The sequence below is a fragment of the Vigna umbellata genome, chromosome 11, assembly GCF_029865625.1.
Source record: "Vigna umbellata cultivar VRB3 chromosome 11, Vumbellata_1.0, whole genome shotgun sequence".
NCBI classification, from domain to species: Eukaryota; Viridiplantae; Streptophyta; class Magnoliopsida; order Fabales; family Fabaceae; genus Vigna; species Vigna umbellata.
In genome coordinates, this window is record NC_142175.1 from 12,861,293 (window position 1) to 12,884,774 (window position 23,482).

The window sequence follows — 23,482 nt, forward strand, 5'->3', positions numbered from 1 at the left end:
AAATAATTTAAAATTAAGACTGAGATGGACATTACAAACAGAGGACACTAACAAAAATGTTCATACTATCAAACCTTAGGTCACACAAAAGATCACTGTACTCACAACCTTAACATTAAAGAGTTTACATCCCATCAATTACTTTATTAATTATTTTATCTTTTCATCCACTCAATAAAACTTCTATTCACTTTACTTTCTCAATTTAATTAGATTTCTCTAAATAGTTTAATAACAAATTTTTTTTAAAATATTTAATATTCAAATGTTTCGTTCACTTTAAGTAAATAATCCATCTTTATCTACAAAACAATATTCTATATAATTCATATATTCTATATAATTTATAGAACAATATTCTATATAATTCATAGAAAGTAATACAATTAAATTATTAACAATTTAACTATTAGACCATAGTTTTACATATTCAAAATTTTACTACCATTATTTCTAATAATAAAACACTATTTATTTCTTAACACTTAATTTCTAATTTCATAATTTTTACTACCATTTTTTACTAACACATTTCATAATTTTTTATTTTCTTTTATGTAATTTCTATGTTTTTACTCTTTTTTACTTCTTTCATATTTAAATTTTATTAAATATACTCATACATTTATTTTTTATTTTTTCATATTTGAATTCTATCAAATATACTTATACATTTATGTTTTATATCTTTCATATTTGAATTTTTATTTGTTTCATATATTTATATATATACAAAAATATACAATTTCTTTTTTCCCTTCTTCTTTATTTGAATAAAATAAATAAAAAATAAAAAAATCAACTCAGAATCATATTTTCAATAAACCAAATTTGGACGGATATTTCAACCACCATACACCAAAATGAAAGTCACCCTAACTTAAAATCCAAAATGTGTTATGGAGATAAATATGGAAAATAGTATGTTATCTAAATAAATTAAAAATGAATCAGTGCTACTCAGGACCAAAAAAATGGAAATCCTTTTATTTCACATATAAATTGTGGTCAACATAAAAAAAGAGTTTTATCGATGCTATGAATTAAAATCTGTGTCCTCAGGACTCCCCATCTATAAATACCATACCAGGAAGCTGAACCTACGGAGTTCTATCAGTCACAAGTAAGATTTCTTTCAAGCATTCTCTTTCTGGTCATATACAGGTGATGACGATGTTCGCATCACTTCTTCTAACTCTTTGCCTACTCTTTCCTTTGTTTTTGCTGTTCTTCTTCAAATACTTAACAACTTTCAAAAGCCCACCATTTCCACCTGGTCCTAGAGGTCTTCCCATATTAGGAAATCTTCACCAACTAGAAAGTTCTTCTCTTCATATGCAGCTATGGCAATTCTCAAAGAAATATGGTCCTTTATTTTCCCTTCAATTAGGTTTAAGACGAGTAATAGTTGTTTCCTCACCAAAACTAGCCAAACTGGTAATGAAAGACCATGACCTTGACTGTTGTGATGTGATCGACCCAAATTACTTGGCCAACAGAAACTGTCTTATAATGGGTTAGACGTAGCATTTTGCCCATATAGTGAGTATTGGAGAGAAATCAGAAAACTTTGTGTTGTCCATGTCCTTAGCTCCAAACGTGTCTCATGTTTTTCCTCATTAAGACATTTTGAGGTGAAGGAGATGATAAGGAAAATTTCCATGCATGCTTCAAATTCACAAGTTACCAATCTGAGTGAAATGATAGTGTCTCTTACCAGCACTATTATCTGTAGAATTGCTTTGGGGAGAAGGTATGAAGAGGAAGCAACCGAAAGGAGAATATTTCACAGGTTGTTCAGTGAGTGTGAAGCGATGCTCGCTACCCTCTTTTTTTCAGATTATATTCCTTTCATGGGTTGGATTGATAAACTGAGGGGACTGCATGCACGTCTTCAACGGAGTTTCAAGGAGATGGATTACTTCTACCAACAAGTCATTGATGAACACATGGCAGATTCTCATAAAAAGACTCCACAGGAAGAGGACAGCGTTGATGTCTTACTTCAACTCAAGAAACTCCATTCGTTTTCCATCGATCTCACTAATGATATCATCAAAGCTGTCCTCATGGTTTGAATTCCATTCCTTTCAATTTCATTCCTCCCCTTTGCTTTGTCTTCTTCAATATGCACAGAAAAAAACTTACATCATCACTAGTATTCTTATCTCATTTATTTGTACAGTATTAAGGAATCAAATAATCTAAATAACCCTCTATCATAATATTGGAATCCAAATGAGAGTTTATGTAAAAATTGTACAAGATATAAGTAAGGACATACATAAATTCATTATCATAAGAATATAGATAAATTGTTATCTATAAGTAAGGACACTCATGTCTCACTTTATGAGAAATATCAATGTGAAAGAACTTAACCTTGAAGATGAGATTATATTTCTTCTTTAGATACAGTTATCTCAATCCACAGATCAAAGGAAATGAAGTCTTGTGTAACAGTGACAAAAGTGCAAATTTATTTTCATCCAATTATTAACTAACTACTGAATTTTTCTTCTGCAGAACATTCTCATTGCGGCAACAGATACAACTGCAGTCACAGCAGTATGGGCTATGACTTTACTACTAAAACATCCACGAGTTATGAAGAAGGTTCAAGAAGAAATAAGGAGTTTGAGTGGTGTAACATCCCAAAATACAGTAATCACTATAATTCAGAATTAATTACAATTAACAGTAATCACAAACAGTCTTTGCATTTAAAACTGGATTGAAAAGCCTAACGGCATCAGTACAGAGGACGCGTGTAAACGCATACAATAAAACCAAGAGTGAACGCTCTTAAATACATAAACTAACGTGCACCAAAATACAATCAGAGATGAATAAGACGAACGGCCTTACAAAATAGGTGGCCGAACGTTATAACTATGCTAACATGTACAGCCTAAATCAAACGAGCACTCTAAGGCTCGGCCTTTACTTCAACTTCAACCAGATTGGAGTCGTCCAAATTTTCTTCTTCCAGCATTGCTTCAAGGGATGCACCACCATCTGCTCACATCCACAACGGATGATCATTGCATTTGACAAGATGGAGTATACATGTACAGTAGACAACACAATGGAAATGCAAGGGTAAGCTTATAATATTTAATTTATACAATCAACACATACAGTTACATTTCTAAACACACATACAGCATGTAATTCATCAAATAATAATCATATAAAGGCATATAATTAGACAGACCGTCCGGACTGTATGAACCATGTAGTTACAGGCGTCCTTGCACCCGAGTGGTGTAGTAACTGGGTAACACCAAACAGCTGCCACTCGAGGTAAGTCCGTTCTTACGTCGCCCATGTTAACTTATGGACTAAGGACCTCCTGCCATTCCCACGCATGACTACCCCCTTCTACTTGAAGAGGTGTATCACGGAATATCAGGATGGACCAAGCCAGCATTAACTAACCACAGTCATACCTTACCAATTCAATATTCAATCATATAAGAGACGTTCCTCCCTGGAACGCTCGTAAAAATCCAATTCCAATAATTCGTTCAACATATCATTCGTCCACATTAAACATTTCTCATTTTCACATTTTCATTCTGTGTTCCACTCTCTTAACATTAACGTCATGCATTCTTTACTCAAATAAAACGAACTTATTACAGAACCTTTGATTTCACGTTTCTGAACAAAAGAAACGAACTCTTATTCACTGATGGACATTAAGAATTCTTAAAGAATTTAGATGAGATTGAATTTAGAAGTTCAGAATAATACTTAGAAGATGTTGAGTACAAGAACTTTAGGTTGAATCAAAAGAAATAATTATCTTACAGAATAACTTAGATAAATAACCAGAATATTTAAAGTACAGAAACAACTCTTACTGTCAATGAATGAACGTTCAGAAATTTACTTTGGACGAACGTCAATTACGTTCGCTCAGAATTCAATAATAAGGACGAGCGTTCAGTTAGAAACCGAACCCTGCTGTGGACGAACGCTAGGTCAATGACCAAGCACGAATCAGCACTAACGCTGGTTATAACCCAAGCGCTTTATAGGACGAGCGTTTCGGTATAGGACCGAACGCCAACTTTGGACGAACGTTCAGTATAAGGACGAACGCTCTCTAGAACTAACGTTCGACATAAGGTCGAACAACAATAAGGACGAACGCTCGACATGAGGCCGAACGTCATTGAGGACGAACGCTCGACTTAAGACCGAACGTCACTTATTTATAAAGTTTTAAATATTGATCTGTACTGAGCAGAACGAACGCTCATTCACTCAATTTGGGGGACGCTCGTTCTCGAGCAGAATTCATTCCAAATGAATGAATTCCAATCTAAGTCATGTTAACCAAAAACCGAACGGTCTAAGACCGTACAGTGACGAACGTCCTTTTAGCAACAGAGAATGATCAGAAAATTTAGATTTTTCACACTTAGCAGAATTTTTCCAGATTTCCATTTTCCAACTTTATACTTCCATTTCAGGTTTAATTCCCTTCAAACATCATCATCATGCAGATTTCAACATTTAAAATCATTCCAACCACACAATAGCCATTCTCCATTCATCCATAATCAACTCAACATGCATTTAAAACAAATTCAACATCAAATATAATTCATACAAGCCGTATCAGTTCATGACAGATTCATCCAAACCAGAATGCATATCAGATATCAGTGATCATTTCTAACAACTCAACTTCATATTTTTCACACATGCAAAACAAACCAGAAATCATATTCCATATCAGTAAACGTTTCTAAATACTCAAACATCATGCTTTCCATACATGCATCTCAGATCATAAATCAAACAGTATAAATTAAACATATAAACTTCCCTTACCTGATCTAGCAGTGTACTTCCAAATGTTTAGAGTTTCTCTCGTGCTCTCACGACTTTCTATCAGAAGTTCACTCAACCACTTCAACTTAATCTAACACACCAAAAATTTTAACATATCAGACGTCTAACTCATGCATGCAACCAGAATTTTGGTTTGCATGAACTAAATGGAGAGAGGCACAGAGACGAGAACTTACCAGTTCAGTTCTCAATTCTGTTTGGATCCGAATGATGCTCACAGTGCAGGGAAGGTTTCTATGGTGTCTGAAACAAGATCAAAGGTTTGCTGGTGAATTTTCTTAGGAAGAAGATGAAAACAGTTTAGAGAGAGAGGGCAGAGAATTTTGGAAGCATAAATTCTGAGAAGAAGATGAAGCATGCAGGAGGAAGAGGGAGAGTTTTTCCAGAATTATTTTTCTCTTTCCCCTGCAGAATAAACTCCCATCCTCCAAACGCCACTTGTCTCCCACTAACCTTCTCAGAATGCTCCAACCGTGACACATGGCAGGCGCATGCAGCGGAAAGGTGAGTGCATTTTGACGTGTCACGGTGCATTAAATAGTGATTAGAGATTGAATTAATGTGTACTAATTATCAGGTTCTCACATTCCCCCTAACTACAAAAATTTTCGTCCTCGAAAATTCTAAAGCTTACCAGGGAATAGGTGAGGGTACAACTCCTTCACAGTCTTTTCCACCTCCCATGTTGAGTCACCAGTCTTGGCATTCCACACTACTTTCACGAGATGAACATCTTTGCCTTTGTAGAGTCTGGTGCGGCTGTCTTCCACACAAACAGGTTGCATCTCCAGTGTCCGGTCTGGGCGAATTTGGATGTCTTCTACCTCCAGCACGTGTGAGGGATCAGCCATGTACTTCTTGAGTTGTGAAACGTGGAAGACTGGATGAAGGTTGGACAGTTGAGGTGGTAACGCCAATTCATACGCCACTGCTCCAATCTTCTTTAGAATTTGATAAGGGCCAACGTACTTTGGTGATAGCTTCTTTGGACGAAGAATTCTCCCTACTCCAGTGATAGGATTCAGCCTTAAAAACACGTGGTCTCCTGCAGCGAATTCCAGTGGTCTTCTCCTCCTATCAGCATAGGATTTCTGTCTGCTCAAAGACGTTTTCAACCTGTCTTGAATCAACTTAACCTTCTCGGTTGTTTGCTGGATGAGTTCAGGTCCAGTTAGCACGTTCTCTCCCTCTTGAAACCAGCAAAGTGGCGTTCTGCACTTCCTCCCATAGAGAGCTTCAAACGGTGCCATTCCAATGCTAGACTGGAAACTATTGTTGTACGTGAACTCCACCAGAGGCAAAATCTCATCCCATGCGCCCAAATGGTCTAGGACACACGTCCTCAATAAATCTTCTAGCGTCTGGATGGTGCGTTCGGACTGGCCGTCAGTTTGCGGATGATATGCTGAACTCATCTGCAATTTGCTCCCCAACTCGCCTTGCAGGGATTGCCAAAACCGAGATGTGAATCTCGTGTCTCGGTCAGAAATGATGCTTGAGGGCACTCCATGCAGACGAACGATCTCATTTATATACAACTTGGCCAAATTAGACATTGACATCTTCAGATTCACGGCCAAGAAGTGTGCGCTCTTCGTCAATCTATCCACGATCACCCATATTGAGTCATGATTCCTAACCGTTCGTGGTAGATGAGTCACGAAGTCCATCGAAATGCTATCCCACTTCCATTCAGGAATTTCCAGTGGCTGAAGCAAACCACCTGGTCGTTGGTGTTCGGCCTTAGCACGTTGACATGTCAGGCAGGAAGCTACAAAACGTGCTATATCACTTTTCATTCCAGGCCACCAAAACGATTTCCTAAGATCTTGATACATCTTAGTCATACCGGGGTGTATACTAAGACGACTATGGTGTGCTTCCTCCAATATAATCCGTTTCAGTTCACCATCATTAGGAATGCACGTTCTGCCCATGTAACGTAACATACCATCCGTTCCAGCATTAAACTCTTTGGCTTTTTCTGTACCGAGTGCGCCAAAGATCTTCCCCAGCTCCTCATCCTCACGTTGCTTCATCCATATACGATCAAACACATTGCTTGATATTCTAAGGTTGCAGCACTTGATGCTGTTCGGTTCTAATTCGAACTGCAACCTTAGATCTCTGAAGCTCTCCACCAAATCCAGCTCCTTCACCATCATCAATGAGACATGTATCGCCTTCCTGCTTAGAGCGTCTGCCACTACATTGGCTTTCCCAGGGTGATACAGCAGTTCGAAATCATAGTCTTTTAAAAACTCCAACCAACGTCTTTGCCTCATGTTCAACTCCTTCTGATCAAATAAATATTTGAGGCTCTTGTGATCACTGAAGACTTGGAACGTGGATCCGTATAGGTAGTGCCTCCAAATCTTCAATGCAAACACGACCGCTGCCAACTCTAGGTCGTGTGTGGGGTAATTTTGCTCATGAATCTTTAATTGGCGAGACGCGTACGCTACTGGACGTCTCTCCTGCATGAGCACACAGCCCAGACCCTGGTGAGAAGCGTCACAGTACACTTCATATGGCTTGGACGTGTCTGGAATAATCAAAACTGGCGCGCTCGTTAGTTTCACCTTCAGCTCCTGGAAACGTTCCTCACATAGATCAGTCCAAGCGAATGGTTGGTCCTTTCTAGTCAATCTAGTAAGAGGAGCCACTATCTTGGCAAACCCCTCTATGAAACGTCTGTAATAACCTGCCAGTCCCACAAAACTCCTCACTTCCGTGACTGAACGCGGGCTCTTCCAATCTAGCACTGCTCTCACTTTAGAGGGATCCACTGAAATACCTTCAGACGATATCACATGCCCCAAAAACTGCACCTCCTTTAACCAAAATTCACACTTGGACAGCTTTGCGTACAACTCTTTCTCCCTCAATACGGTTAGTACTGTTCTCAAATGCTCCTCATGTTCGGCATTGCTTTTGGAGTAGATGAGAATATCATCTATAAACACAACTACAAACTTATCCAAATAGGGTCTGAATATCCGGTTCATGTAATCCATGAAGATGGCTGGAGCGTTCGTTACTCCAAATGGCATGACCACGTACTCATAATGTCCATAACGTGATCTAAATGCTGTCTTCTGGATGTCGTCCTCCTTAACCCTTATTTGGTGATATCCTGAACGCAAATCAATTTTTGAAAATACCGTTGCTCCATGCAGCTGATCCAGCAAATCGTCTATCCTTGGCAACGGGTATTTGTTCTTGATGGTCAGCTTATTTAATTGCCTGTAGTCTATACATAACCGAGAGCTACCATCTTTCTTTTTCACCAAGAGTACAGGAGCTCCCCATGGTGATACACTTGGTCTGATGAATTGCTTCTCCATAAGTTCTTCAATCTGTTTCTTAAGCTCGGTCAATTCTGCAGGCGCCATCCGGTAAGGTTGAACAGATATAGGTGCAGCTGTTGTCACCAAATCAATGGTGAATTCAATCTCTCTAACAGGAGGCAATCCTGGTATCTCTTCTGGAAATACGTCCAGAAATTCCTTCACAACCGTGCTCTCAATACTGCTCCCCTTGTTCATCCGTGCTTCTGCCAACCCCCTTAACTCCTTATCTTCATGCGTCATGATGAGAAAACAGCTTGCACCTTCCATTATATCCTCCTTCAATTGACCGAAAGTTACACCCAAGTATTCTTCATCCTCTTCAGGAAACACTAATTCCTTCTTGCCACAATCAATAATAATATGGTTGGCAGCTAGCCAATCCATTCCTAGAATTATCTCCAAGTCCTTCAAAGGTAAACAGATCAAATTCACCTTATAACTATGCCCCTCTACCACAATAGGACATCTAATGCATACGGTAGATGTCCTAAGCTCTCCAGCCGCTGGTGTTGATACCACCAATTCAAACTGCATATCTCTCTCCACTATTCCCAGCTTTTCAACACACGCCTTCGAGATGAAGGAGTGCGTCGCCCCCGAATCAAACAGCACACAACATTGCATTCCATATAACAAGCAAGTACTGGTGATAAGTGTACCTGAACTTGCTGCTTCCGCACCAGTAATTGCGTACACACGCCCAGTAGCTTGGGCTCGACCACCCCTTCCTTGCTGATTTCTTCCTGCGTTTGGCGGCCTCATCACTGCTCTCCCACCAGAGTTGCACTCATTCGTTCCATGTCCACTTCTTCCGCAACGAGCACAATGTTTTCCTCTCGCCAACTGAGGGCATGATGAACGGTAGTGTGGCCCTCCACACTGAAAACAAGTGATACTACCTTGCTGTCCAGACTGTCCAGCAGGAATCAAGGCTTGAGATCCACTTGTGTTGGCTGCTGGACGAGCGTAAGGGGATCCTCTCTGATTCACACTCCCCCTTGAGACAATTGGCCCCCTTACTGTTTGCTGTTTCTTATACCGTTCCACCTCTGCTAAATTCTTTTCCAGTACCTTAGCCCTCTCCACCATGGCAGGGAACGTTCGGATGCATAAACTGGAAATCACAACCTTCAGATCACTGCGTAGACCATTCTCAAATTTTCTGCACTGCCACTCCTCACTAGTGGCCATTGTATTGAATCGGACAAGGTGTTTAAACTTATTGGTGTATTCTGATACAGACATTCCACCTTGAAGCAGTTGTAAAAACTCCACCTCTTTTTGCAAACTTTACGCTGTCAGGGAAATATTCCTCATAAAACTTATTACGGAATACTTCCCAAGTAACAGGGCGGTGAGCGTCTACCAGTATGGCCCTTGTGCTCGTCCACCAATGGCTTGCTTCTCCAGTTATTAAGTATTCTGTATACGCCAACCTGTTCTCATCCGGACACCTTTTGGCGTTAAAAATCCTCTCCATATCCCTCAGCCACTGATCAGCCTCATCAGGGAGGCACTTCCCACTGAACTTAGCTGGGTGATGCTGCAGGAAGCTCTCCAAACTCCACTCGGCAGCAGGTTGAGCAGCGTTTGAAGAAGATGCTCCAGGCGCACCTCTAGTTGCAGCCAAGATTTCCATCAACTGCCTTTGCGTGTTTTCAGAATTGACACGCGAGGCCTCCAAACCTTGCATAGCAGCTTGGTTTTGCTGCATCAAGGTGGCGTTTTGTCCAGCAACGTGGTATTCTGTTGATGCAATCTTTCCACCACGGTTTCCAACAATCTAGTGTTGTTGGACGTTTCGGACTCATTCGGTTGAGGAGGAGGAGGAAGTCTAGGTGCCATTTGTTCTCTGGATGCAGAGAAAAACAAACGAGCATTAGTTATGTCCAAGAGTTAAAACAATAATAACTCATTAAACATGCAATAAGCACACAGCAAAACACAGTGCACTCATAACCCTACAGTGTCCTTAGAAGAACAAAACTGCTCTGATACCACTAATGTAACATCCCAAAATACAGTAATCACTATAATTCAGAATTAATTACAATTAACAGTAATCACAAACAGTCTTTGCATTTAAAACTGGATTGAAAAGCCTAACGGCATCAGTACAGAGGACGCGTGTAAACGCATACAATAAAACCAAGAGTGAACGCTCTTAAATACATAAACTAACGTGCACCAAAATACAATCAGAGATGAATAAGACGAACGGCCTTACAAAATAGGTGGCCGAACGTTATAACTATGCTAACATGTACAGCCTAAATCAAACGAGCACTCTAAGGCTCGGCCTTTACTTCAACTTCAACCAGATTGGAGTCGTCCAAATTTTCTTCTTCCAGCATTGCTTCAAGGGATGCACCACCATCTGCTCACATCCACAACGGATGATCATTGCATTTGACAAGACGGAGTATACATGTACAGTAGACAACACAATGGAAATGCAAGGGTAAGCTTATAATATTTAATTTATACAATCAACACATACAGTTACATTTCTAAACACACATACAGCATGTAATTCATCAAATAATAATCATATAAAGGCATATAATAGACAGACCGTCCGGACTGTATGAACCATGTAGTTACAGGCGTCCTTGCACCCGAGTGGTGTAGTAACTGGGTAACACCAAACAGCTGCCACTCGAGGTAAGTCCGTTCTTACGTCGCCCATGTTAACTTATGGACTAAGGACCTCCTGCCATTCCCACGCATGACTACCCCCTTCTACTTGAAGAGGTGTATCACGGAATATCAGGATGGACCAAGCCAGCATTAACTAACCACAGTCATACCTTACCAATTCAATATTCAATCATATAAGAGACGTTCCTCCCTGGAACGCTCGTAAAAATCCAATTCCAATAATTCGTTCAACATATCATTCGTCCACATTAAACATTTCTCATTTTCACATTTTCATTCTGTGTTCCACTCTCTTAACATTAACGTCATGCATTCTTTACTCAAATAAAACGAACTTATTACAGAACCTTTGATTTCACGTTTCTGAACAAAAGAAACGAACTCTTATTCACTGATGGACATTAAGAATTCTTAAAGAATTTAGATGAGATTGAATTTAGAAGTTCAGAATAATACTTAGAAGATGTTGAGTACAAGAACTTTAGGTTGAATCAAAAGAAATAATTATCTTACAGAATAACTTAGATAAATAACCAGAATATTTAAAGTACAGAAACAACTCTTACTGTCAATGAATGAACGTTCAGAAATTTACTTTGGACGAACGTCAATTACGTTCGCTCAGAATTCAATAATAAGGACGAGCGTTCAGTTAGAAACCGAACCCTGCTGTGGACGAACGCTAGGTCAATGACCAAGCACGAATCAGCACTAACGCTGGTTATAACCCAAGCGCTTTATAGGACGAGCGTTTCGGTATAGGACCGAACGCCAACTTTGGACGAACGTTCAGTATAAGGACGAACGCTCTCTAGAACTAACGTTCGACATAAGGTCGAACAACAATAAGGACGAACGCTCGACATGAGGCCGAACGTCATTGAGGACGAACGCTCGACTTAAGACCGAACGTCACTTATTTATAAAGTTTTAAATATTGATCTGTACTGAGCAGAACGAACGCTCATTCACTCAATTGGGGGACGCTCGTTCTCGAGCAGAATTCATTCCAAATGAATGAATTCCAATCTAAGTCATGTTAACCAAAAACCGAACGGTCTAAGACCGTACAGTGACGAACGTCCTTTTAGCAACAGAGAATGATCAGAAAATTTAGATTTTTCACACTTAGCAGAATTTTTCCAGATTTCCATTTTCCAACTTTATACTTCCATTTCAGGTTTAATTCCCTTCAAACATCATCATCATGCAGATTTCAACATTTAAAATCATTCCAACCACACAATAGCCATTCTCCATTCATCCATAATCAACTCAACATGCATTTAAAACAAATTCAACATCAAATATAATTCATACAAGCCGTATCAGTTCATGACAGATTCATCCAAACCAGAATGCATATCAGATATCAGTGATCATTTCTAACAACTCAACTTCATATTTTTCACACATGCAAAACAAACCAGAAATCATATTCCATATCAGTAAACGTTTCTAAATACTCAAACATCATGCTTTCCATACATGCATCTCAGATCATAAATCAAACAGTATAAATTAAACATATAAACTTCCCTTACCTGATCTAGCAGTGTACTTCCAAATGTTTAGAGTTTCTCTCGTGCTCTCACGACTTTCTATCAGAAGTTCACTCAACCACTTCAACTTAATCTAACACACCAAAAATTTTAACATATCAGACGTCTAACTCATGCATGCAACCAGAATTTTGGTTTGCATGAACTAAATGGAGAGAGGCACAGAGACGAGAACTTACCAGTTCAGTTCTCAATTCTGTTTGGATCCGAATGATGCTCACAGTGCAGGGAAGGTTTCTATGGTGTCTGAAACAAGATCAAAGGTTTGCTGGTGAATTTTCTTAGGAAGAAGATGAAAACAGTTTAGAGAGAGAGGGCAGAGAATTTTGGAAGCATAAATTCTGAGAAGAAGATGAAGCATGCAGGAGGAAGAGGGAGAGTTTTTCCAGAATTATTTTTCTCTTTCCCCTGCAGAATAAACTCCCATCCTCCAAACGCCACTTGTCTCCCACTAACCTTCTCAGAATGCTCCAACCGTGACACATGGCAGGCGCATGCAGCGGAAAGGTGAGTGCATTTTGACGTGTCACGGTGCATTAAATAGTGATTAGAGATTGAATTAATGTGTACTAATTATCAGGTTCTCACAAGTGGTAAAAAACCTTTCTTAGATGAGGATGATATTCAGAAGTTTCCTTATTTTAAAGCAGTGATAAAAGAGACACTCAGATTGTACCCACCAGCACCGTTGCTTGTACCAAGAGAAACAAGGGAAAAAGTTACGATAGATGGTTACGAAATTCCAGCGAAGACAATGATATATGTGAATGCTTGGGCTATTCATAGAGACCCTGGGGCTTGGGAAGAAGCAGAAGAGTTTATACCAGAGAGGTTTTTAAACAGCACTGTAGATCTTCGTGGACAAGATTTTTGTTTCATTCCGTTCGGTGCTGGTCGTAGAATGTGCCCAGGTTTGAATATGGCTTTTGCTACATTGGATGTTGTACTTGCTAACCTTCTTTGTTCCTTTGACTGGGAATTGCCGGAAGGAATGAAGAGCGAAGACATTGACACAGAAGCGTTACCGGGACTTTCACAGCATAAGAAGAATCCTCTGTGTGTCTTGGCCAAGTGCCAAATGTGAATCCAAAAGTTCTAATATGTGAACTGTAGAAAATATTAAAATAAGATATTAGTAGTAAAAGAAGTAATAAGACCTATTTTTCCCAAGCTTAGCATTAAAATAAGTAATAAAGACCTATTTTTCCCATGCTTTTGTTGATTAAACGGATTTTAACACTATGTAAAAAGATTAATTTAAAAAAAAAATAGTTTTAAATTTAATTATATATTATGTAACATGTATGCATATAAGTTAATTCAATGTTAAATATAAAAATGGAGACTTCACATAAATAAATGTGGGAAGTTTTATATAGAAAAGTTGTAAGCGGAGAGATTTTCCATCTCTAAGACATTGTTCACTTGAATAGATTTGGAGAAGAGTGATTGAGAGGATTAGAAAGTTAATTTTTTTGTTATTTATTTGAGGAGATTTTGAGGTACTGAGTGAATTTGAAAGTAAAGTTTGTGAGAATTAGTGTAGGTTTTGATTCACGTGACAGATTAAAAAAATTTATTTCCAAATCTACTCTCATGTATCTCCAAATTCACTCAAAGAAACAACAAAAAAATAGACCTTCAAATCCTCTCAAATCTCCTCAATCACCCTTCCCCCAAATTCATTTAAATGAACAAAGCCTAAATCTAAAAAAATATAATATAATATACAACAATAAAAAAATAATCTACTCAGGAATTCATAGTAACACAATAAAAAAAAAATATATATTTTATAAAATAGTATAAAAATAATAATATTAAATTATTAATTTATATTTTAACAAACAAATAAATTAAATATTTAAATTATTCAAATATTATTAGACAATTTACTCTTTAAAAAAATCTTATTGGTAACTTACATAATTAGAGATAATATAATAAATAAACTTATAAAAAATAATAAAAAAATAAAGAATTATTACTGATGAATTACATATTAATTACTTAGAATCGACTCAAACTTATTTAGTGACTTATGTTTATTTGGACTTACATTTAAAAAATAAACTAATTAACTTCTTTTTCACCGGTGAAAACAAGTTGTTTTTCCTATGAATTTGGAAACTTTATATTATTATCTTTTTCTTCACAAATTTCAGGCATAGTTACGAGGCTGTTTTTAATACTGTGGAAGATTGTTTTCCAGTTAAAGTCCTACAAGAGGAGTTAGTTTTGTAAATACAGAAATTCTTAATTTATAAAATTGATTTCTTGTGAAAGAATTTAATTAATTATTATATAGTATGATATCTAGGCCGAACGGTTAGCATCCAAGAACGATCGGTTTATCTACTGTAGCAACACTCGTTAACAAGGTCAAAGGTGGACAGCGCTGTCAACCAGGTCAAACCAGGTCAAACCAGGTCAAACCAGGTTAAATGATGTTGGGTCACAACGCTCGTCAATCAGGTCAAACCAGGTTAAATGATGTTGGGCCACAATGCTTGTCAACCAGGTCAAACCAAGTTAAAAGATGTTGGGCCACAATTGGGCCAACATTTAAGTTATTGGGCTAATAATCCAGCAAAGGATAAAATAATTAAAGATATTTGTTTAAAGATATTCATACAGTTGTTTATGAACAACCGACCGGATTTTAAGGTAAGTCTATTTATATTTTATTAGGCTTGTGATAACCTATAAATATAGGGCCAAGGCTAAAGACCATGTACGTTCTATGCACTCTTCACTACATCCAAATACTCAATAGTGATAACAATTCACTAAATATTCTATTGTGAGCAGAAGCTCTTCCAACACAGTCCTAACTTGAGCGTCAAAGTGGCTTTTGTAGGTACCCTCCCCCTCGGCTCGGACTTGAAGAACTTGGAGCAGAAGATTCAGAGGTGAGAAGAAGGAGAACCACGTCAGCAAAGGTTAGACTCTCGGTCCTACAAATCCCTCCCGAAACATTTTGGCGCCCACCGTGGGGGTGAGAGCAAGCTGAAGAAACCCAATGGTGACCACAAGAAGCATGGAGGAACAATAGAACACCTGAGATTTGATAACACAGATGCAAGCGCATATGCAGGCACAAGCATGAACCATACAATGACAAGCCCAAGCACAACAAGAGATGCAGCGGAAGCATGTATAGGAGATTGCGACGTTAAGGGTGGAACGAGATCGCACTCGGTGTCAACTATCGAACGGGATAACAACCGCGAGAATGAAAACGATGGAAGCCGTAATCAACAACTATCCCAACACACAAACCCGAACGGTCGAGGATGAAGGGAACCAACACCCCTGCGAACCGTCCGACCTACAAGTTTACTCCCTTCTACGACGACCATTATGCAAACTCCAATGCCCGAAAAGAATCCTCCTGCATTAGAGAAGTATGATGGCTTGACAGACCCCGACAATCATTTCAGGATCTTCATCAATGCAATGATGTTCTACACGGACAGTGATCCGGTCATATACAGGGCATTCTCCTTATCACTCAAGGACGAGGCATTGGAGTGGTACAACACTCTTCCTCCCAACATAGTGGATTGCTTCGTCACTGTAGAAACCCTCTTTAGGAGACAATACACAGCCAATCAGAGACAGGAGATAACACTGACAAAATTGGTAAACACCAAACAAGAAAAGGACGAAACTTTGAAAGCCTTTATGAAAAGGTATAATGAAGCCGCACGGCGAGTTAATGATGTTAATCACACTTTTATTATCAACAACCTGCCTTCATGCCTAAGGCCGGGATATTTTGCTGAAAAATTATATGTGCGACCACCAAAAACAATGGATGAACTTCAGGAAAGGATAACTGAGTTTGATCGTATGGAGGACATGAGGAGCTCAAGGAAGAAACAACAACAAGAAGCTTCTACAGGCAGTAACGAGAAAGGTAAGGTCCCTTATTCGAAGGATTTTTCCTGAACACCTAGGTTTACTCACTATACAACGCTTAATGCACCGAGAACAAAAATTCTGAATGAAGTGCTTAATGCTGATCTCCTCTCGGTCAAAAATGTTGTTACACCGAGAAACGCAGATGGAAGGAAGCATTGCTAATATCATCGGAACCAGGGACATACTCTCAAGAGTGTGTAACACTAAAAGATGACCTCGAGAACCTTATCCGGGAGGGTCATCTCCGTAAAAATTTGAAGTAGGAGAAAACACGAGTCAAAAGTCTGTCAAGAAAAGGGTCTGCATGAGGAAGTCCCGAACGGTCATATAGAAAAGAGGAACGAAGACGTAGGCGAAGTTGCAGCCGCAGTCATAGCCCTGACCGCATAATTCGGGGGCTATCGACTAGAAGATATAACAAAAAGCCCTTCGTAATGGAATACGACTCATCACAAGTTTACTTTAGTTAAATTTTGATGTCATGTCTTATTTCAATTAAATTTTTTTGATAAGAATTACGTATTTGCACTTTTGGTATGAATAAAGCCAGAGAGTTTCCCTTCAACCACATGCATTCGGCCGTTCGGCTTCACAACACAGGTGACAAGATCCTACACATGAATCATTGGGCCAATCGAGAATTTATCATCCGATCCACCTCATAAAACCCAGGGACATTATCCGAAAAACTCCTGGTCAAAACCGAGCGGTGATAAAAGTTCTCAACGAACTGTCACTCTCATAAACAAACCCAGGGACGTTATCCGAAAAACTCCTGGTCAAAACCGAGCGGTGATAAAAGTTCTCAACGAATTGTCACTCTCATAAACAAAACCCAGGGAGCTTATCCCAAAAACTCCTGGTCCAAACCGAGCGGTGATAAAATTTCTCAACGAACTGTCACTCTCGTAAACAAAACCCAGGGACGTTATCCGAAAAACTCCTGGTCCAAACCGAGTGGTCATAAAAGTTCTCAATGAACTGTTACTCTTGTAAACAAAACCCAGGGACGTTATTCGAAAAACTCCTGGTCCAAACCGAGCGGTGATAAAAGTTCTCATTGAATTGTCACTCTCGTAAACAAAACCAGGGACGTTATCCCAAAAACTCCTGGTCCAAACTGAGCGGTGTAAAAGTTCTCAAGAAACTGTCACTCTCTTAAACAAAATCCAAGGACGTTATCCCAAAAACTCCTAGTCCAAACCGAGCGGTGTAAAAGTTGTCAACAAACTGTCACTCTCGTAAACAAAACCAGGGACGTTATCCCAAAAACTCCTGGTTCAAACCGAGCGGTGAAGAGCGTTCTCTGTGAACTCTCACTCTCGTCCTAAACCGAGCGGTGTTGCACGTCCCCAAGGACTAACACTCTCGTCCACTAGGAAGTTCCAAAATGAACTCCTAAGTCGAAAATCCGAGCGGTGAGGAATGTTCTCCATGAACTCTCACTCTCGTCCTAAACTTAGCGGTGTTGCATGTCCCCAAGGACTTACACTCTCGTCCACTAGGATGTTCCAAAACGAACTCCTAAGTCAAAAAATCGAGCGGTGTTGCACGTCCACAAGGACTGACACTCTCGTCCACTAGGAACTTCCAAAACGAATTCCTAAGTCAAAAAATCGAGCGGTGGGAAACGTTCTCCCTGAACGCTCACTCTCGTCCTGAACCGAGCGTTGAGGAAACTCTCACTCTCGTCCATAAAACCCAGGGACGTTATCCGAAAAACTCCTGCTCCAAACCGAGCGGTGATAAAAGTTCTCAACGAGCAGTGAGGAAAAACTCCTGGTTTAAACCCAGGGACGTTATCTGAAAAACTCCTGGTTTAAACCGAGCAGTGAGGAACGTTCTCTCACTCTTGTCCTAAACTTAGCGGTCACAAGCATTCGACCATTCGGCCTCCTCACACGTATTCAGCCAATCGGCCTCAAAGGTGTTCGGCCATTCCACCTCGCAAGTACTCGGCCATTCAGCTTCACAGATATTTCGCCATTTGGCTCAAAAGGTATTCAGTCAGTCGGCTTCATAGTGCAGATAAACAAAATGCTATCAAAGTCGCTAGTCAGCGTGGGAAAAAGTTCTAAAAAGAATTCCCATCATAAGCCGATCGGCCTAGTCAAAAGTTCAAAAGGTAACTCCTAAAGTCCACCATTCGGTCAAAGACGAGTAACGACTCAAATTACAATAAGAACAAGCTCCCCAATAGAACGAGGACGACCTCCCCCGAGCTCATATAAGTCCTATACTTAACCTTGGCTAAAGCCAAACGGTTAATTCGGACTTGGGGAGCATTATGTATAGTATGATATCTAGGCCGAACGGTTAGCATCCAAGAACGATCGGTCTATCTACTATAGCAGCGCTCGTCAACAAGGTCAAACATGGACAATGCTCGTCAACTAGGTCAAACCAGGTTAAATGATGTTGGGCCACAACTCTCGTCAACTAGGTCAAACCAAGTTAAAAGATGTTTGGCCACAATTGGGCCAACATTTAAGTTATATTGGGCTAATAATCTAGTAGAGGATAAAATAATCAAAGATATCTGTTTAAAGATATTCATAAAGTTGTTTATGAGCAACCGACCAAATTTTAAGGTAAGTCTGTTTATATTTTATTAGGCTTGTGATAACCTATAAATATAGGGCCAAGGCTAAAAACCAGGTACATTCTATACATTCTTCACTACGTCCAAATAATCAACAGTGCTAACAATTCACTAAATATTCTATTGTGAGCAGAAGCTCTTCCAACACACGCCTAAGTTGAGCGTCAGAGTTCCTTTTGCAGGTACCCTCCCCCTCAGCTTAGACTTGAAGAACTTGGAGCAGGAGATTCAAAGGTCAGAAGAAGAAGAGCCACTTCAGCAAAGGTTAGTCTCTCGGTCCTTCAAATCCCTACCGAAATAATTATAAAATAAATTCTAATAAATTCAATAAATAATAACAAATGTCACAATAATAAATAAAAAAATTAAATCTAATAAACAATCAATTTTACTACAATAAATTCAAACTATATCTCTACTATCATGCTAAGAATTAATTGAAGTCAATTTCACAAAAACTTATAATAATATATATATATATATATATATATATATATATATATATAGATTTTAGATTGTGAGATTTCTCTAACACTAAAATGTAAATTTCTAATGTATGTTTAATTGATAGATGGATTTATTTATTTTTCATATATATTTTGTTCTTTGTTTGTATTAAAGATTTTGTGATTTGAAGATGAACATTGCGTCTTGTTGCTACCAAAGTCAAGATTCTTTTCGAAGAAAGAATGAGTGTCTATTGTTTTATTTCCATTAAAAAAATCTATAAGACAATCCAACAATTTGTCCAAAAGGTTCTAGAAGTATGCCATTTATTCTGATCTTAGAGAATATCATATGGGGCAATTTTCTTTTATATTGACAGTTCCTTGAACGGACAAATAAATTAAATGTCGTGACTTATGCACGTACAGAAAATATCCAATGTCTATTGTATAATAAAACCAAAGATGTCCATATAATATCTTTCCTTGAGGCAAAGTAACGAACATAATGATGATTCTTTTACACCACAAATAATTTATCCAACTCTAGCGTACTTCTGCTTTCTATTTATGTGAAATCAAAGTATGAAGTACCGAGCTAATTACATTAATATTTTGTTTGGAGTTAGGATTCAAATCTAGAACCAATTAGAATATGTTAAATTAATTATCAGGATAAATTATCTCATTTTCTTAAAACATGAAGATTGTATCTTTTTATTTATAAATGAGGTCATATTTATAATTATATTTGTATTTTTATATATTTATAACGAGGGATGATTATTTTGTCAAAATACTCTACTAGTTGTTTATTGTTATTGCATCTTGATTTTATCAAGAATTCAACAACTCTTGTGGGAATCATTCTTACGATTATGAAGTCTTGTTTTTGTGGTCTTCTTTATACAAGTTTCTTTGTTTTATGTTCTTTTCAATTCCTAATTGTTAATTGATTCCAAGCCGCAACTTGTAAATTCTCAATTTCTTTAATTCCAATTCTCTTCGAATTTGTTGGATTCTAAGCTAGAGTTCGAGTGGTAAGATAATAATGTGTTTTGTTAGTTGTGTTTTTTTTCTTTTTACAAGGTATACATTATTCACATAGTGCATGTTTCGACTGAATCCGTGAGGACCTTGTTAAAACACACAAGCTTGTCGCAGACCGGGCGGACGATCGCGAACGGTAAAGGCTGGCGGACGAGCAATGAAGCTGTTATGGACCGGGCGGACGCTCTCTCTCCAACTGAAGCGGATCGAGCGGCTCTATCTCCAGCGGCTCTAGGCGCTGCTGAAAACCGAACGGCCGTAGAACAAGCGGCTTTGAAGCTTGGTGGCACTTGGAGCTGACGAGAGCTGGGCGGACGCTGCTGAATCCCACGAGCTGAAGAAGGCCGGACCAAAACTGGACGGACGACCACCTCTCTACCGATGGTTGGACGCGCTGTGCGTGTGGCGGACGGTATGGCGCCAGACTGATGCTACTCCGCACTTCGGATTGGAGGCTGGACGGGTCTCTCCTTCTGCGCTCCCGGTGGTGGTCCTCCTGCTCCAGAACGGGTGGTCGGGTACCTGTCAAAGGCACTCCGACGCTCAAGTCAGTAATATGACAGAGCAGTTTGTGATGCATGCATGTATTGCATCGTAAGGAAAGTTGGTCCAGAACTCATACCTGGAACCTTTATTTATACTGATTGTAATGGGCTTTTACCTTTAGTGGGCCTGATAACGGTCTAGTTGCGCCTTAATGGATCATTAGCATTTAACCGTGTAGTTTGGGAAGGATGGTTGGCCAGGGATGTCAACCTGGGTGGGCGGCCATCTGGTTTTGCTGTCCGGTCACATTGGACGCTCTGTTTGCTCACCTAAGTGGACGTTCGGCCTTGGTGCTCGACCCAGGTGGACGCTCGGTCCTATTTGCTTACTTGGGTGGACGTTCGGCCTTGGTGCTCGGCCTGGGTGGACGTTCGTTTCATGACTGGACGACCTTGGAGGGTCACTCGGTCCATGAGCGGCCGGGCCCGTTCACTTGGACGCTCGGTCTTGGTGCTCGACCCGTTCGGTCTTGGCGGAGTACCGGTCGGTATAATCGTTAGTTTGGGCGCCCGATCTTGATTGTGACCTTGGCGGGCGGCATTGTGTTAACCGCTCGCCCGGTCTGCGCGTTGGGAGGACATACGGTGAAGCGGGCGGCCGGTCTGTTCGGTGATCCGTGGATGACCTTCCGTACGGCGCCCGGTCCTTCTGGTATAGTGCACATTACCTTTTGTTGTAACGTTCACACTATATTGTTCATTTCTTTTCTTTTTTTTTTCTTTTTTTATATTATTCTTCTCATCTTGAATTTATGACACTTTAATTACATAATAGAAATTATAACAAGTAAATATGTGTGTCGCAACCGAAATCGTGATGGGACATCGACCCGAAAAATAAACGGGTTTGAGAAAAATGGTTTTGGGAGTCGCCACCATAATTTATTATGGAAAAACTATGGAAAACCATAAAATAAGACATGGTCTACAAAAAGTGATTTTCAGGTTCGGGAATCGGTTACGCGTAAGGAAGGTATTAGCACCTTATCGCGCCTGCCCAAAAGCAGTACCTTTAACTAAATGTATAAAGTTGACGTGGTTTTTCAAAACGTTTAAATTTCCCTAAAAAATAAAAAAATAAATAAAAAATATTTTTTTTGTTTTATGAACCCGACAAGAATTGACCTTGGTCCTACGTACATCCATTTATAATGGAACAATCAGGGATCACGTAGTTCTTTAGGTAGAAAAAGGTTTGTGAGTTTGTTTGAAAATTATTATTGATTGATTTAGATTTTTTGAAAAGTGAATCCGAAAAAGATTTGGTTTAACAAGATTGACATCTTTTTTGGTTTTGAAGATGTTTTTGTATTTTTTTATTTATTTAAGAATGGTGGGAAAAAGAAAGAAACCGGCCATAGGCCGCCACATACTTAAAAAAAATTATGATTTAAAAAACATTATTTGTGTGTAGGAAAAAAACCATACCTTTAGAAAAAAAAACTTTAGAGTACAATAAAAAGAGAAAAAAAGAATGGTATAGAGGTGACATACCTTTTTACCTTTTAATACTCTCCTCTTTCTTCTTTTACAATTGCTTTTGGCAGAGTTCCTCTAACCTGAGAACTTACTTTTCTCTATATTCTTCAGTACTCTTGCTTTCTCTCTTCTTTCAAAATATTCCCCCTTTTTTTTTACAGAGTGCGTATTTATATACACACATTATAATATTATGGAAATCTTGCCTTAATTGTGCATTAATTGACAATAAAACAAAATAGGGAAAGAAATGGTCTTGGTTGCCAGGAAACAAATTAAATAATATTCAAAACATTGATTATCATTATTGTCAGAAAATCATATTTTCCTCTTTAAAAGCAACTGACGTAACAAATTATATTAATATACTATTTTAATTATTGTTTATAATTATTAGCATAATATTAATTCAAATTATTACCATATTAAACTAACATTTCAAAAAGTATGGTATTAAAGTTATTATTTTATTCCTTTTTACCCACCATTAATTATTATTATCTTATTTTTTTATTATTTTTAAATATTTATTTACCCAGACGAAATTGGGTGTTGACAACTGCCCCTCTTTATTTGAATTTTGCTGGATAACATGAACCATAGGATTTTTGTGTTATCCTTGTAAAAGCTAAATAAAGATAAAGACACTAATTTCGTTTGGGTCCAAGGAAAAGGGAAGAGATTACCTCGGAGCGTACCTGGTAGAGCATGTAGCAACCTTGTGGACCTTGCTGAAGAGCCATGACACCTTGTAACTTGAAGGTGAGGCGCACGAACCTCGTAAAATTAAATGGAGAGGCGCACGAACCTTGTAGAATTAAATGGTCAGGTGCACGAACCTCGTCACTTGTAAAATTAAATGGAAAGGCGCACGAACCTCGTAAAATTAAATGAAGAGGCGCACGAACCTCGTATAACCTGATGGTGAGGAGTACGAACCTCGCAAAATTAAATGGAGAGGTGCACGAACCTCGTAAAATTAAAAGAA

At 38.8% G+C, this 23,482-nt stretch overlaps 1 protein-coding gene and 1 long non-coding RNA gene across 3 annotated transcripts; one reads left to right on the top strand and one right to left on the bottom strand.

Moving 5' to 3' along the window:
* Positions 1–992: 992 nt before the first annotated feature.
* On the top strand, positions 993–13,653 carry LOC124848599 (cytochrome P450 83B1-like). Its single transcript, XM_088101437.1, has 3 exons — positions 993–2,072; positions 2,527–2,640; positions 13,035–13,653. Exons 1-3 carry the CDS (start codon positions 1,644–1,646, stop codon positions 13,527–13,529), a joined length of 1,038 nt encoding a protein of 345 aa, XP_087957563.1. The 5' UTR covers positions 993–1,643; the 3' UTR covers positions 13,530–13,653.
* Positions 10,283–13,411, bottom strand: LOC148191003 (uncharacterized). Of its 2 annotated transcripts, XR_015782802.1 has the most exons (4): positions 13,270–13,411; positions 12,625–12,691; positions 12,428–12,518; positions 10,283–10,599 (listed from the first exon to the last, which is right to left on the bottom strand). It is a non-coding gene; the product is annotated as an uncharacterized LOC148191003 (long non-coding RNA). The 2 variants fall into 2 exon arrangements; XR_015782801.1 differs by lacking the exon at positions 13,270–13,411 and having other exon boundaries at positions 12,625–13,010.
* Positions 13,654–23,482: the final 9,829 nt, after the last annotated feature.